Genomic DNA, 17,504 nt, shown 5'->3' with positions numbered 1-17,504 from the left:
AGCAAGGGAAAGAGAAGCTGTAATAAAGGAAACAGAAAAGCACACAGAACAGAAGAGCAAAGGGAGTAATACATACAAAATAAAAAGCTGGGGTGAAAAAACCCTGCCAGCTCTTCCTCGGTTATAGCCTTCAGCTTCCTCTTTTCTTTAACTTTTAAAGTTGTAACTTTGTCTAGTTACTGTTGTTTCATTTATGTTTCAAAATACTGAACCGACAGAATTGTTATTTATGTTGCATTGAATTAAGCTGTACCTTTCCACTGCTCGGGAGCGCTCTTGCAAAATGGTACTGAATGCGGACGTCTGGTAGGATCCCATGGGCCACTTGATCTGTTATCCAAAATCCCTGTGCTTATCATTCTGCCATGTCTGAGAGAGATTTGGTTTCAGTCTCACACAGTCCCAAGTACTCAGGCTGTGACACAGAAATTGTGTTTAGTACCTGAACAAGCTGTCCTGAGAGGAACTCCTCAGTACCTTCTCTGTAGCTGAGTCTCTTCCTGCTTTGGAGAGAAAGATCAAATCAGCTCATCTTCTAGCCCAGTTATTATTGTTCCTTGATGTGATATCTTTAAATGTACTAAACTTAATGGTTTAGCATTGCCATTTGAAATGTTCCCAGCATGTTTTCAGTTGAGATTTGAAAAGTCCATATGCTTTTGACCATTTCTGGTTTTTCTGGACCGTTTCTGGACCATTTTCTGGACCGTTTCTGATTTTTAACTGAAGATGATAAAAATTGGCCAAGTGAATCAAAACTTTCTTCTGTGAGTCAATGGTAAGTTGGATACTAATTTCCTAGTTATTTTTAAATGTAGAGAGGAAAGTGCCTTAATGATAACAGCAACAATACCTGTTCCTGCTAATTTAAAGGGCTTTTCCCTAAAAAGTTGAATTTCCTGGTCCTAGTGGTACCAGCTTTGGGATCTGCTGAGTTTCATCCCTGCTGAAATCATCAGGAGGTGAAAACATTAAAGAAGTCAACTGCCTTGCACTGATAATGTCTTCCATTTATGAGTGTGTTTGGTGCAGACAGCTTTACTCTCAGCAAGTTCACAGCAGCACACAGTAAATCCACAGATATAAAACTCAGCCTTGGGTTTTATTATACTGTGCTTGCTGTTATCTCTTCTGTTTTGCTTGCATGGGTGGCAGAGGGGAAAGCACCAGGTGGGTCATTAGATAATGCCGTTTAAAATAAATGGTGATGTTTACTGTGTTAGGAAGAACTTCAGATTCAGTCAAGAGGTGAAATAAAAATGAAATCACTATTAATCTAAGTTAATTAAACATGATAGTTTGGGAATGGATTAACAAAGGTTTGTGTAAATCTAAATGTGTGTCAGAAAAATTTTCACCAGTCCTGCACATGGATTCAGGAAAAGAAAATCCCAGATTTCAAGGATTTTAGACCTCTCCTTGATGCCATTTAATGTCCATGTAGATGGCTAATATAATAGCTAATGGCTAATTCCAGTAAATCTCAACTCATCTCTCCCTGATGCCCCAAGGGAATACATGTGTTGTAACATGTTTGGAGGGTAATGAATGCAAGTTTCCAAAGGCTGTGTGTGGCTGGCATATGTATCTTAATCTTGTGTGAAGAAGATGCTGTTAGCAGCCTTTAGACTGCTGATAAAAGGAGACTACCTCAGACCTTCCATGGTAATCAGAGACTGCTGATTTTACATGTATCAGCTAAAAAGGAACTGATAAACAGAGGCTGAGTTTTTGGTGATAAAATCATTTCCTAAGTACTTAGCCCCTGTCCCACTCTCATGGCATTTCCTGAATTGCTCGAGGTTGCTAGCTTCTGGTGCCTTTGGCCACCAGAGAGACAAAGAAGAGTTGTTTCCCTCTGGTTGTTGGTAGGTGACATACCCTCTACTACAGTTCTGCTAATGCAGAGCAAAATCCAGGGCCAGAAGGCTGGTTCCCATTTATTAAAGGAAATGTCTTTATATAGCTGCCCACTGAAACTCTGCCTCCTTCCGCTCTGTCATCTGTTGCTGCAATAGGGAAGGGATCAGGCTTTCTTTTCTCCAAGACTGAGGTTTTCAACTGGTGTTTCAGTTGGCATTCATAATTTATGTGGCTTTTTTCTTCCTCTTTGCTATGAAATGCAATAATAAGTTGCAGGTGTTACAAATTGGTAGAGGAATGTCTGAACATTGAATTGAGTTGCTTACTGAGCTTGGATGGGCAAATGTGAAGGTAATTCAGCCGTTTTACCACTTTTACAGGTGACTGCTGGACAATTTTTATATTACTGAAATATTAAACCAAACACCAAGAGCCATTTCCTCAAATGCTGTAACTAGTTGATGTGCATATAGTTTATTGCACAAGAGCCACTGCCTTCATATTAAACTATAATGTTTAGATTGGATTATCAATTCCATACTAGCTGGAAGATTTTTAATATCTTCTGTGTGAGGGGACAGGTATGTGTGTATATATATATATTTATTATTATATTTTTTTTCCTGTTTAGTAAGTGACACTATTAAGGCCATATTTTGAAATTATTGCCCCCAATTATAGGATTTGACAACAGAAGTGTTGGAGTATGAACAGAAGCTTCTGTCAAGCAACAATTTAGGTCAAAGATTATATCTTCATCATACCATTATTTTTAAAATTTCAGCTGCTACAAATATTTGTGGGGAAGATTCATTTAGAAAAATAATTTGATTAGGAAAGAATGACAAAGAATTCTTTATCCCATTTTTTGCTGCTGAACTGTACTCAAAAGCAACATTTGTCTGGGTGCTGTTGCCTAACATGTTTACTGAACTGTGGAGGCCTCAGGTTATTTATGTATTTAGTCTGAAAACTGAATTTCGTTTCTCTGATCACTACATTGCACAATGATGATGAATGATACTTAACCAGATTGTTACGCTGGTGTGTGTATATATGGCCTACAGAGATAACAGCCCCTGCAATCAATACTCATTATCATTGACAATGTGAGGTACAGTAACTTATAAGTTACTTCCTTAACACTTATCTCTTACTTAATTTTTCAGGTTCAGTGCTAATTATCAGGCTTCCTAAGTAGATGTTATTCACACAGATTTTTTAAATAGGTTTTTATCTATGTGAAGAGTAGTAAGTCAAGTGGAATTTTGTGACTGCGTATGTTGAGACAGAATGAATAGGAAAAGGATGGCAATGTGCAGATGTTAAAGTCTCCCAAATTAGTCCAGAAAATAAACTGACCATTTCAGTTGCCAAAATCAGATACTGCTCTCAGCAAAATGACATAGGCATTAAAGCAGGACTTGCAATTTTTCCTTTGTTTTACTTTGGCTTTATTTAGCTCCTCCATGTTGAGGTTTCTCATGCTGCTAAGATTTGCTCAGTTTGCTCTTGGTTCCTTCTTCATTGGGTGGGGGCTGAGTGGTTACCACCGTGCATCTGTCATACCACAGTGGGAATTTTCCATGGTAAACCGGGGCTCTTGTTTCTCCTCCTCACCTGAAAAACTGAAAATGAAGTAGTGGATACAGAAGTGACCATACTTATGTATCTGTGGTGGTGTTCAGCTGGGAAATCAGCAAGCCAATAACAGGGAGAGGATCATTAAGGTGAACTTGGGTGGTGGGAGTGAAGAGATGGGAGAACATACCGTGGAATGTTGAGACAATAAGCTTTCTTATCACTTACAGGGCATCTGGCAGGGTAGGTTTACCTGCTGGTCTGTGTTATGCCATGATCAAGAGAATCCTATGACTCAACAATCAGCAGAATGATTCTTGTTTGGGCAACAGTGACTCTTAAAAGTCCCACAGCTATAGATCTCCTCAAAATGAGCAACAACAGCTAAGTCCCTCTGAGGTTACAACATTGTTGATACTTTGCAGGTTGGGTGGGTTTTTTCCTTTCATGGTACATTAATACAATTATGTATGTGTGGGATATGGGCATCCCCTTGTCCCTGCCTTTGCTATGTTCACTCCACGCATTGTCATGCACAGCTCCCAAGGTGGTAACAGTACAGTACGAGGTGCCTGTGTTTCCAAGGGAAGGTGTTCCGACACTCTTCTTCTTTCCATCTCTATCTTTCCACTTCTCTTATTCTTGTAACTCCATCAAGCAGTCCTCTTTCCCTCCTTACCCAGGCTCTTGGTTTCCAGCTCAGTAACGAGCAATTTAGCCAGTGTTCCTTTCTCCTTTCCTCCTGACCCAGTATGGCCAAGTGGACTGTTTCCGTCTCCCTCAGTAGCAAAAGTCACCAGGTGGTGCTATTCCCCAATCAAATGCCCTCCCTCCCGTTGCAGCACAGTCCAAGCTTTGTAAAAGGGTTTTGTGGTGTTTGTTTTTGTGATGGAGCTTTCTTTGGTGAGCAACTGTGTCAGGCAGTGAGGGATGTTGCTCCTCACCATGTGTTCAGTGTCGGGTTACTTTTTTTTTTTTTGAGCAAAGTTGTTCTTCAGACTTAAACAGCTGGTGCCTTGTGAGGTCCCAAAAATGCTGGACTGTTTTGATGGACTCAAAATCTGCTTTACTGTAAAGCATGAGCAAGACTCACTAAGGATGCCTTCAGACTGCACTGTTTGGTCCCCCCACCCAGTGGGAGGGTTTTGGGTTTTTTTTGCAGATTTATTGGCATCTGCTGCTACTCCAAAGATTTGTGTGTGTGCATGCATGTGTGACTGCTCCCTGAAAGGTGCTCCTCTTGTTTCTCCTTTCATCTTCTCCACCCTGTTACTCATCTAGATTGATACCACCTTACCGGCAGCTGCTTTTTATAGAGATCATGCTCTTACTTGAAACTGTAGATGCTGTTCAAAACAAGGAGTTCAGCATCTTAAGCGAAAAGCTAATGGCCCCAAAAACCACAATTTGAGATGAAGGAATGTGAATAAACACCAAGCTCATATCTTCCTTTTCACCAGGCTAAGCACTTCTTTCTCCACAGCCATCTGTACCACATGCTGTCAAGGACGTAAGGAATTGATTGATTTTCTGCTCCTTCATTTCAATTTAAAATCCTTCAGTTCTCTCGGCAGTTCAGCTACTGCTCTGAATTTGATAACTTGTGCGGAGAGGGAAAGGAAATGTGTTAGAAAAGATGCAGAGAATTAGCTGGAAATTTGATGTGGGAAAGCTGTTTCTAAATAATATCAATAATGATTGAAAGCTGTTATCTTTGCCATCCACACTCAAGCTTGCACATTGTGCAATAAGATGCAGTAATCAAGCATATATATTTGAATTAGAATATACTTTGGGAGGTTGTGTTTTTTTTTAACTGAAGTAGATGAACTTTAAAAATGGCTAACCTGGGCCTTCGAGGGCTAGGTTGGCTGCATTGTTAATTTGTTATTATTTTTTAATGTACAACGTTTGTGTTCTTGAATCATGTTGAAGAGAAAGGAACTGAGGTAGCTGGAATACTGACCTACAGGCTATATTTTCTTCATCAATTGCATTTTTGTTTGGCCTTATAGAATCACAGAATGGTTAAGGTTGGAAGGGACCTTAAAGCTCATCAGGTTCCAACCTCCCTGCTATGAACAGTGACAAATATGGTTTTATTATATTATTTTTTATCTATTGGAGTTATTTTGAAGAATAGCTCTGAAGGCTGCCTCTTTGTTCTTCCTTCCCCTCTGCATCCCCCTATCTCATAAAGATTGCTTTTTGATCCCCCTGCCAACTTTACAAACAAAAGAAAGTTGGCAGGATGTGGAAGAGCAAGACAGCTTGTAAGCGCTGGGTAAGTGTGCAGTAGCCACTTGGGTCACTTTGTGATTTCTTGGGTAGCAAATACTTTAACTGACTGCTAATCCTTCCACCCACTGCTAGTATGGTGTAAAACAAGGATTTGTTCCTTACTGCTGATATAATGCCCTATCAGTCACTGGACTGTGTACTAAGTAAAGAGAGCTTCCTTTCTGACTAGGTCATCTTACCAGCACTGTCTTACCTTCTTTCAGGGTGATACTGTTCCTTCTCTTGAGTCCCCACATTGGAGAAACCTTTTCACACTCAAAAACAAATCTTTAGCTGAAGTTAGTGGGGTGCCTACTAGGTGCCACATGAGAGAGACTACTTTGGGGAAGAAAAAGGAGGAAAGATACAGCTGGTCTACTCACCTTGAAGTTTTCAGGCTGCAGCTGTGACTGTCCATGCCTTCAACTCCACCTGAAGAGCTTGGGATTGGAGCCCTAGTTATGCTTGCAGGATAATGCCAGGTATCTTGGAAACACTCTAGAAGAGACTTTGGTTTAATATAGTGTTACATATACAAAGATATTAATGTCTCTAGGAAAGTGAATTTCTTGTTAAAATGAGCTACTACACAGATATTAGCTGCTCTTCAGCCTCTCATCTCTAGCCAGACCCATCACTTTGATAGGATGATCAAGTGCTTTTGGCCATCTTTTCTTGCATTTGTACTGTCTAGTTTGCTAAGGCCATGGGGGTTCTCTGGGTCTCTGGGCATATCTCTGACAAAAGTAGATAGATGGAGAGATTGTGACTAATATTGCAGTCCGGTGGTGGATGAGGGCTAGAAATATACTTTTCTGTCAATGAGAGTGGAAAAAATGCAGCAAAGTATTAAGGAAATTTGAAACTTGGGCATTAGGGTTTTCTGTCTCCAAAAGATTAGTGGCCTGGGATCTGGCGGAGAGCAATGGATGTGTCACAGTAAATACAGACAAACTTATTAACTCCAGAGAAACCTACAAAATGGCAGGACAAGTAGGACTGGCTCCAAGCATGACAGATAGCAGACAGGTTATGCATGCCTGAGTTTAATGCCACAGGGGGATGTGTCCAGGATGCATGTGAAAGGAAGCCACAGGCTGAATAATCACAGCTGGTAGAAGAGCCAAAACCTGGCAGCAGGTGTTTGGCTTTGGTGGCTGTTTGGGAATGGAAGAGGAGGACAGCACAACAGCCACATCCAGCTCTGGGGCGAAGCAGATGGGCAGTCACTTTGCATGTTTTGTTAACTGATGTGGGCAAAAGAAAAACAACTTGAGAGAAGGGCTCAGATAATACATTATATACATTCACAGGACAGATAACATTAAGCCCTGGCCAGCGTATATTTTTGTATCTTAAAATAGCCACTAGGAATATGCAGGTGGTAATGAAGACACATATAAATACCAAAAAAATGAACTTGCCACACCACTACCTCCCAAGGCACGTAGATGTTTTTTTTGTTGTGTACTGTCTGAACACTTTACAACTTTCACTGGTTTAAATCCTCATAATGCTGTTACAAGGTAAAATCATGTCACTGTTGTTTTCATTTAACAGTTAGTGAGCTGAGAATGGTAAGAGCCAAGAATTCCTAAGCCAAATGCAGTACTTGCAACAGTAGGTGGAGGGATTGTATTCTAATATAACAGGACTGACCTGGTTGGGCATAGAAGAATGTCTCTGAGAACAAGCAGTGGACTTCCCACATGTAGAGGGAATTAATCTAATTCTTAATGTGCATCAGAGGAAAAAGCCTTATTCTGTAGCTAATTAGAATCATAGAATCATTAGGGTTGGAAGGGACCTTAAAGATCATCAAGTTCCAACCCCCCTGCCATGAGCAGGGAACCCTACCACTAGACCAGGTTGCACAAAACCTCGCCCAACCTGGCCTTAAAAACCTCCAGGGATGGGGCATCAACAACCCCCCTGGGCAACCCATTCCAGTTCCTCACCACCCTTATAGTGAAGAATTTCTTCCTAATATCTAACCTAAATCTCCCCTCTCTCAGTTTAAAACCATTACCCCTTGTCCTATCACCATCTTCTCTGATGAAAAGCCCCTCCCCAGCTTTCCTGTAGGCCCCTTCAGGTACTAGAGGGCCGCTATAAGTTCTCCCTTGAGCCTTCTCTTCTCTACTCATACTTCTCTTCCTTTATTCATGATCTACAACACCAGCATTGGCCTGAAATTGCATTAGCAATTAGAAATTATGTGTAGGGTATTTTACCATGAGAGAATTGACATAGCTTGTCATAACTTTATGGGAGTAATATACCAACTGACTTAAAAGTATTAATACTATTGTGAGTTTAAAGAAGGGCATTCAACAAACAGAAATGCAGAAAAGGTTGTTATTGTAAGGTTCACGCATGGCTAAATTACCAAAATAAATGTGTTTGTTCCTATTGAAGAAGCAAGACACTGCAGAATAATCCTCCCCCTAAAAACTCAGTTGCATTCAGATCAGTGTGTTTGTGCTGGGATCTTGGGGAACTCTGTTCCAATATTCAGTGGGAGCACTACTGTTCATCTGGCAAGGACCCATCACCTGGGAAAGTGCATGATAGCACACAGACAGTCCTGGAGGTCAGCTCTTGTTCCAGTTCTTCCCTTTCAAAAATTTGCTTTACAACTGAGCACATGCCAGACCTTTGCAGAAACTCCTTGTACATCAACGGTGGCCTAAGTCTGTCTGATGTTGTCCAGAGCTCATGTTGCACAAGTGTGTTGCCAGGCTTGTGCAAGCTTTTCAGAGTACTGGGGTTAGTGAATAAATCAAACAATTAAAGGTGGTGATCATGGGGTAGAGTGGAAAAACACAACAGACCTCTTGTTTGGTAGAAGGCCTGGCTGGGAATTAAAAAATTGTGCTGCTACTTTGCGAAGTAGGCGTGCCCCTGTGCTAGGTCTGTCCCTCTGGAAGGAGGATTCCCGCAAATCAACAGGAAGATTATCTTCTCTGAGAAACATGTTGCTGACAGGGTAATAATCTGTTTCTCATTGTACAGGGCTGTAGTGAAAATTGGAAATTATAAGAATTATTTGGGTCCTGAGTGAGATGCATGTTTTTTTGACCACAGAAGCAAGCGTTCAGAGCGCCTTGGCCTGTGTCACTTTGGTCCAGGCTGAAGCCTCAGGCAGTTTTGTGTTGGTGAAGCAGCTGTGAGCCCATATGTCAGCCTAAGGGCTGCTCCTGCATTTTAATCTGTGGCGGGATTTGCTCACTTGATACATCTTGCAGATGGAAAAGCTGAATACAGTGAGAAGTTATTTGCAGTTTTTCCTAGACACCACTTCACAGTGCAGGGCTGCATTTTTGCTGGGACAAGCCTGATGCTTGGCAGATTTGTTTCAGTCCCAGGGGTGTCTCTGAACCTATGTCTCCTGAAACGTATTTCTCCTTATAGCAGTGTCTTCAGAGAAGTAAGTGATACTCCAATACAGGAAAGGACGAAGAGTGTGTTTAAGATGACCCAAAGTTTATTGGGTAGAGTGATTATTGGATTAAAATACTGACCTCAGAAACTTCAGTCAGGGGTTTGTTGTGCATAACTCTTCCTTGTATGTTCATACGGTTGATAAAAATCCAAAGCCAGTTTGAGATGCTCTTCAAACTGCCTGCCACAGCCTTCCAGAGCAGCTGTAACTGGATTAGTAAGACATGGAAAGTATTGCAATGCTGCCTGCATCTGATCATCTGAGTAATGATTAAAATGTTAAGGGCAAGCATAGAGGACTAAACCAGGCTGCAAATTGCAATGCTTTATTTTGCTGTTCAGCTCATTGTTTTTTTACCTCCAAATCGAACCTAAGACAGTTGTAATCCTGTATTCAGCCTTACCACATCACATGCCTTTGGATTAAGGACTGGCATCTCCGAAAGCATTGAAGATGCAGGTTGGGTATCTCAGTGCTGCATGCCAGGCCTTGCCCAAGGAGTGACATTCCTCCTAGATACAAGGCTTGACCAGAGCTGAGCACACATTTCTGCAAAAGCCCAGTGATACTTTACAGTGCATGCCTAGCCATTTGTTTGATGATAGCTAATAAAATGCTAACCATCTAGCAGTGCTGTGATGTGATTACACTGCTGTGAATTTTCAAGTCCCATCAAAGTCCTGCTGAGGATAATGGGAATGGGCCAAAGGGATTCAGCTGTAAATCAAAAACTAAAGCGTGGCCAATTTCAGCAGTGGAAAGAACGCTTATTTTAATGTGCATAAGCTGAACTGCCAAGTCAAAACCAGCTGTGCTTTACAGAGCTACTAGAATGAAAGGTCTCCTTCCATCTGCATTTTTTCTGACTCATTGATTATTTTTCTTCCCCCAAAGTTTAAACTGTGTCTTTCTAGGTCAGCTTTGCCTGGACAGTTGCAGAGATTTTGAGTACCTTTTTTTTTGTTTGTTTGTTTTTTTGGTATTTGAAATATCAGTTGCCCTGATGATAAAGGAGGTGGTGAGGAACTGGAATGGGTTGCCCAGGGAGGCTGTTGATGCCCCATCCCTGGAGGTTTTTAAGGCCAGGTTGGATGAGGTTTTGTGCAACCTGGTCTAGCGTTAGGGTTGGCTCCCTGCTCATGGCAGGGGTGTTGGAACTTTATGATCTTTGAGGTCCCTTCCAACCTTAATATTTCTATGATTCTATGACAGTCTTCTCCTTTTTGGCAACCTTCATACCAATTTGAATGTTTTCATGTATACATCTTAATTACTCCAACAGAGAAAGTTCTACACTGGGCAAGCAGGGACCCCTCCTTCCTCTCTGCTGTAACACTGGCAGGAGTCAAACAGGATAATTTAGCTTGGGAAATCTTGACCATAAACTGGCTTCTCTGTTATTTTTCAGTTACTTATGAACCAGCCAAGAAGTTTGTCCAGAGGCATGAATATGTGACAGGGAGACAGGAATTGTTGCTTCTCTCTATAATCAGGAACAGCCAGCTTCCTCCCTGAGCAGATCTTCCAGGAGAGTGGAACAACTTTTGACTGTACTCCTGTTCTGGATCTTTGATTGAGCCTTCCCCTCATGCCATGTCTGAAAGATGACACTTGGCACCATGATCTCACTGGAAGGTCCATGGAGGAGATCGCTAGTGGGCCAAATTTGACCTTGGTTGTTTCTGGTGCATGCACTTTCGGCACTTCTTGATGATAACATAACTTGAGAAAACTTCAAAACTTCTTGTTGATCAGCTCCAGCATTGCCTTCTGCCTGCAACCTGGGTTTTCTTTGGGGTGAGCAGCTTTGTAATTCCAGTAGTATGCATGACTAAGAAGCTATGCCATGAGAAGGTGCTTAGAGGTTGCACTAAATCAACCTGGACTGCATTGGTCGTACTCTTTTTCTCTTGATCAGGGATCCTCAGAGGAAGGGCTGAGCTTCCTAATGCTCGTGGTGCCTTTGCTGTTAGGGTGGTTAGCAGGGAGGCTTTTGGAGAGCCCAAAAAGGGCTCTGAGAGCAGTTGCATTCCAGATGTGAAGTACAGGGGAGTTCCACCAAGTTTGGTGGAAGCCACAAGAATCATGAGATCAGTTTCTTGTTTGTGGGAAAGGATAAAGGCTTGACACTTCCAAGTGTTTCTTATATTATTGCTGAAATTGGCTTTACCTCCTTTTCTGGAGCACTTGGTATTAATACCTTTGAGGTTATTAAGGTATGAACATCCTTCTTCTGATATGTGAGATGAAAATATGTTACACCCCAGCTGGTTTTAATGAGACCTCTGCCTGTAGATCATGTCTCAGTGAATCTCGGTTATGGCAAGAAACCAATTGAAGGGATAGATGTTTTTAAAGTGTAAAAAATTCTACAAATGGAAATACTGTAGACTGAATCTTGGCTTTTTCCAAGCTGATGGGAAAATTTCCATCCTTTAAAGGTGCCATGTGTTGGATCCCTAGTTTATAGAGATCAGTTCTCCCTTACTCCTCTGCAGATTTTTGCAGCACCCACCTCCAGGGTATCTAAACCTTCTTTTAAAGCTGAAATGGGAAGTTAGTCATGAGATCTGTGGTGGTTACAAACCAGATGTTATTTTTTTTCTTACTTTGCAAGTAGGAGGACAGAAAGCTGTTTCTTCAGTATGTTCATTCTTAATGTGCTGTTTACTCACATGAAATGCTGTCTAGTATTCTTGTTTTATTTGTGTTTCCAAAATCCTAGAGTCATAAAAGGATTTTTGCATGATTTATCTAATTTTACATATATTTTAAAAGCCCTCTGCTAACATATCACAGAAAGATTCTGCGTAGTCAAGAATAAAATAGCTGTTGCAGCAGTGTGCATAATTATAGGGCTGCTGTTTAGTCATCAGTCAAGGCACGTGTGGACTTTTTTGTGAATTCAACATTTATTCCATTTCAGGTGTAAAAAGAACGTACATGAGAAGTTTAGTTTGTGCAGCATAATAAGGCTTGACCCATCTGAATCTATTAAAATCTAATATAATAGCAAGACTAAAGACTAACATCCTAATCAGGGATGTGTTTACAGGGTAGTATAGTTCCCTTCAGTATGGAAAAGTGCTTGGAAGACTGAGCCACATGGTTGTGCAAGGGTATAAATGAGACATCCAGACTTAAAAGAGTGAAATTCTCCTGCCATTTACTTTTTTTTTCTGTCAGGATGCACACATGTGGAACAGTGAACAGAGGAATCTACCAGCTGTTTATTTGTAATGGGAGAATGGTTGTTTTTTTTTTAATATATTGAATTTCTGCTTCTTTAAAAAAAAAAAAAAGAAGAAAAAATCATTTTCTATGCTGCTGCAAATCAGCCAGAAAAAAATCAGCAGGTCAGTTCTCAGTTGCCAGCATCATGTAATTCTGATGGCTTGAAATACAGTCTTGTCTCCTTTACAGTAACATGAGCCGAGAAGAGTCAGGTAGGGTGGTTCTCCATGAGCAGGCATGTGGGTGGAAGCACTGGTTTTTGTTGCATGCTGCTCTCCATTCTGGTGCTCTTAAAATCCTCATGCCTAAATCTGTGTGTGGGTAAAGGATTTTAGACGAACAGAGAGTATCTTTTCAGGGTTAAAGAGTAAAAATCAGGAATTGGTCATACTTGCATTGGCTCCTTGTATTTAACAGAGACATCTGATACAGCTTTAGATTCCCATATCCGTTTTGCTGACCACTGGGGGATTTTGAAGTTGTAGCTACTTCTGGTGAACTAATCACAGTTCACTTACTGTGGATTACATTTCTGCTGCTTTCCTTCCTCCCCACCCTACTCCACCCTTTTTGCTTATCTTGGTACAATGCAGTTTATAACTGGTATTTTTTAAGTGTGCCACCAGACTTAGAAGAAAGGAGAAAGCAAAATGTGCAGTTGGTTCCATGAATGACTCATCAAATGCATCATGAGCATCTTGATTCAGAATAATGATTGTATATTTATTCCTTTCTTGCCACTCCTTTCATGGAGTGGTATAGTGTTGATCATGATGAGTCAATTAGTATAGTGCTGACACTAGATAAGCATTTTTCTGAAGAATTACAGAATCTGTTCCTTAAAGTGCACCATAGCTCCTGAGGACATGTTTTCGGTTTTTGAAACTTGTCCAATCCACTCAGCTGAATACCACTGTGACCTTTTAAATAAGCAGAAATTTTGTTCCTTGGTGTACATTTGATGTTATATGTACACTATCATGGAGTTAAAAAAAAAAAAAAAAAAAAGGATTACAGGGTCTAGAAGCTGGCTAAAAGGAGAACTTTGAGAACTTAAAAAAGAAATCATCTGCATTCATGAACGTTACAAAAGCATGTGGCCTGAAAAGTCTGTTATAATCCTGTGAAGAAAAAAGAACAAAAAAAGGATGATCATCCCCATCAGATGTTAGAAAAATGTATGTTTGTAGAGGACGACCATATAGCAAAGGACAAAGCAGATGGTAGCAGGAAAGCTTTGTATGGCTTTAGTAAAGAGGTTCAATTAAATACATTGCTGAGAAGTGAATGCCTTTTCTGTTTCTTTGAAGTGGCCATGCTTTCCTTCACTTCTGCAAGATCAACCTGGAAGATAGTTCCCTATTGTCAGCAAAAGATAAGATCAGTTTAGTGGTAAAAGATTTTATTCCTAAATTTCCAAGTTGTTGTATAATGTTCATACACCATGATTTGCCTTGCTTTCAGGCAAGTGGTTGTCTTAATTTGACAGGTGTGGGTAAGATAACGCGGCCTGAAAATTGTCTTAAGTGGTTTTAAATCTGGTGTTGGAATCATAATCACTGCCTTAAGTAGGAAGCTTTTTCTTTTTTATTTCTTTCCCCTCTGTGCTCTAATTATACTCTTGTAGCCAGCCATTTGTATCCTCCACCAACCAAAGAGAAGCTAGGAGTGCTTGTTTCAACTGAACCCCTTGATGCAATGAACCACTTGGCTCCTGGGAAGCACTGGCCACTCACTGGTTGCAGCAGTGGTAATCCTAAGGATGGGTTTATTTGTGGTCCATATCCATTGATTTCCCTGGAGTTACACCAGGGGTAAATTTAGCCCTTTCTGTAGTCCAAGCAACTCCAAGAGCTAAGAATGTTGTTATGCTTCCTGAGGGCTATTGGTATGCCTGGCACATGCTTAAGTTTAGCTGTGCTTGTTGCGAGGGATGTGAGGGCAATAGAAACCTTTAAAGTTCATGTAACGTTGATGTGAAACATTAGTAAGACTCAGGAACTGAAAGATGAAGAGGTAGGAGCTTCCAGGAAAATGAGCTAAACTTTCATCCAGGCTTGTGGATGTCACGTCCCTGCCAGAGACCAGGCTCCTCTTGCTCAGGAGCTGTAATTGCAGTTGCCCTTCTGAGTGATCTGTCAAGGGAAGATGAAGGAAGTAGGTGAAACTAAAGCACCATTAGGTCATGGGAGTCAGCATCTAGTTATGAACATGGTGGCAGAAACTCTGTCCCTGCAAGAGGGAAATGTAATTCCTTGTACCCAGTGGTTGATAGTTCTGTTTTCTCCATAACATTTAAAATCCAGAGAAATAATTAGATCCTCAGTTTCAATGCAGAGGAGTTGTGGGTTGTAGTTGGTTGTTGTTGTTTTTTGGGGTTTTTTTGTTTTCTGCCATCCTGGTCTAGTAATTATACAGAGATGTCAGCTGGAATTGCTAATGAAGGCAAAATTTGGGAATAGCAACAGGATGTGTTGCTGCTATTGATCAAAGGCTGTGGGGATGGTTTTAAACACTGGTCCTCTCTTTGATCTTTTTTTCCTATCGACTGAACACAGTAGATAAACAACTTCTGTGTAGCATGAGCATTTATTACAGCTTTTAAGCTGACTAAGGACAGCTTTGAATTACATATGAGAGTTTAAATTATAGTTTTCTAATAAGTGCTGTCTATAAAGACTTCACTTGCCGTGGCAATACAGTTTCATTGGAGTGTGGTGAAATGAAGTCTAAATACAGGCATTCTTTTTATTTCATATTCAAAAGGAATATAAAATATTGCAAAACTGATTACAGGAAAAGCAAGGCTTTTTAATATATAGTTGTGTGTGAGCAAAGGCAGCTGTTTTGTTTTTTTTTTAATATGTAGTTATGTGTGTTGTGCACTCTCAAACTGTGTTCTCTTGTCTCGGCACTTTTAGAGAAGTTTGTGTAAATTTAAAAAATGCCCTAAAATGTGGATACAAATGGAACCACCAGGTGCAATCTGGTAGTTCTGCAATCACTTTCAACGATATTAATAGAAAACTTTCAATTGACTTTTTAATGAGTTAGATTGGACCCTGGGCTGTCATTGTTAATGTCTTGGAAAGGTCAGGATTGATTTCCTGGCATCTTTTTTGTCTCTAAAGGAGGCTTTTTGCAGTTCTGTGGGAGGCACAGCAATATTGCTATTCCTCTTCCTTGATAGTTCTCTGTATAATTTACGTTCTTCTAACTACCATCTAAAGCTTTGTGGAGTAACTGAAACAAACTGAAAAATGGTGCATTTTGGGCAAGTTGTTAATATCTTAAATGCCTAAAATACTATTTCTGCATAATGTGAAGCTTTCCCCTGTGCTCCACCCCCCTGGTTATTCTGAATTTTATTCTAATACTGTACTGCTGTTATTTTTCCTTACTGACTTGGGGGGGGGGGGAAGGAGTGTATATATATATAAATACTATTCCTGCAAATAGAGGCACCCTACCACGTGGCAGTGTAGAGAGCAAGCTGTGTTACATTTAAAGTAATGTTTCACTGCAATCCAGTAACACAACTTGCACAGGGATAGCTTCTCATCTCTGGGGATCCAAACCTTTGGATTCCTGCCTTTTCAAAACCACCCAAAGCCTCTGTGAAGTTTCCACCAGGCAGACTTGTTTGTCTTGCCATGAAAAGGTTAGTTCCAGTAAGTTAGTGCTGTCAGTGTCCTAAAAGATTGGTGTTTGTTCTCTGTGTTAGAAGCATGCTTGGGCTGTCCTTTCAACAGGCATGAGTGAAATAGTTTATCTGGCTTTGCTAGGTAATGCATTGTGTGTTTGAAAGAGCAAGATTTTTTTGTACAAGTAAATGGCCATGCTTGAAATACTGCAGTCCTTGCAACAAAAATATAAAATCCACCCCCAAAAAATACAAGGTTTGGTGAGAAGGCAGTGTTGGGAAGAGAACCAGGGTGTTCCATCCACAATGCTGACATTTGAAAAAGATATTTTTTGTGCTTGCTTTTCTTTTGAACTGTTTGACCTGCCCCACTTACTACTATTGAGGATTAATTTCACAAATTAATATTGGACTAATTCTTCTGGTGAAGTATTGGTGTCTAGAATCTCCTGAACTCACTGTCATGCTTTCCTCTATTTTCAGGATACTGGGGTTGGGAAATCGAGCATTGTTTGTCGATTTGTCCAGGACCACTTTGATCACAATATTAGTCCTACTATTGGGTAAGTACCACAAATAGTATGTTTTTTTCTTCTATATATTTTTAATCTCACTCCCCTCAGCTGAACTCCTTTCTTTTCCTTACTTTCAAGGCTCTGAATACTGTGTATCTTTTTTTCTCCAGTTTGTCAATCTCACTCAACCCCTTAGACTTCTTTAATGGCCTTCGGCTCCTACTACCTGTTTAGAGAGTCTGGGGCTGCTCAAAACCAGGTCTTCTCTTCTCTCCCTGTTCTGGGAGTGCTGAGGTAGCCTCAACTTACTGTATTGCAGCATATTCTGTTCTGGAGAGGCTGACAGTGCTCTGCCATTCCCCTCCTGTGAGTGTTGTCTCTTGAAATCGCCTCTTCTGTGGACCTGTTCAGAACCATGATATATTGGCATAGCCATGGCTTCCAGCTGTTCTGTTTTGGTTTTCTTCACTACCTTACACCAAGAAATTCTTAGATGTCTTACTTGTCTGGTCTCTGTTTCTTTTTGTCTTGTCAAGACCTTCCCACTTCAGATTATGTTTTGGTCATAGGACCGTAGGATTAAAATCAGTTTACTTTCCACTGGTTAATGAATATCAAATCTGATCTTTGGAGCTTGAAGGACCAAAACCATACAACCCCAAGAGGCCATGATCTGCACAATGACCAGGACACTCCATGATTGAGTAATGTCAGGAGAACTGTGGAGATCTCTTTAGCTTACCCGTGTTTTGTGCCCTGCCAGGCTGGGCTGGAACACGGACAGTGTCTGTTCCCAGATGTGGACATGCTTTCATCTCAAATTAGGACATGTTACATTATCCTGTCTTTCTTCAAATAGGAACAATGCCCTTTAAACTAAATATAATTAATTCACACCTGCTTATCTTTAAAAACTGCTAAGCTTCAGTGTGTTAGACAATCA

The 17,504-nt window shown here is 40.6% G+C and overlaps 1 protein-coding gene across 2 annotated transcripts in view; it reads left to right on the top strand.

Annotated features, from left to right (window-relative positions):
• Positions 1 to 17,504, top strand: part of RAB31 (RAB31, member RAS oncogene family) — a 64,798-nt gene that overhangs the window by 11,527 nt on the left and 35,767 nt on the right. For both annotated transcript variants that reach the window (XM_051610660.1, XM_051610661.1), the window contains exon 2: positions 16,530 to 16,609. In XM_051610660.1, the coding sequence (XP_051466620.1) occupies positions 16,530 to 16,609 (80 nt within the window). The remainder of the gene's footprint in view (positions 1 to 16,529; positions 16,610 to 17,504) is intronic.

The sequence above is a fragment of the Apus apus genome, chromosome 2 (genome assembly GCF_020740795.1).
Source record: "Apus apus isolate bApuApu2 chromosome 2, bApuApu2.pri.cur, whole genome shotgun sequence".
Lineage (NCBI taxonomy): Eukaryota > Metazoa > Chordata > Aves > Apodiformes > Apodidae > Apus > Apus apus.
Note: the sequence above shows the minus strand (reverse complement) of the source record. Positions and strands in the feature narration are given on the sequence as shown.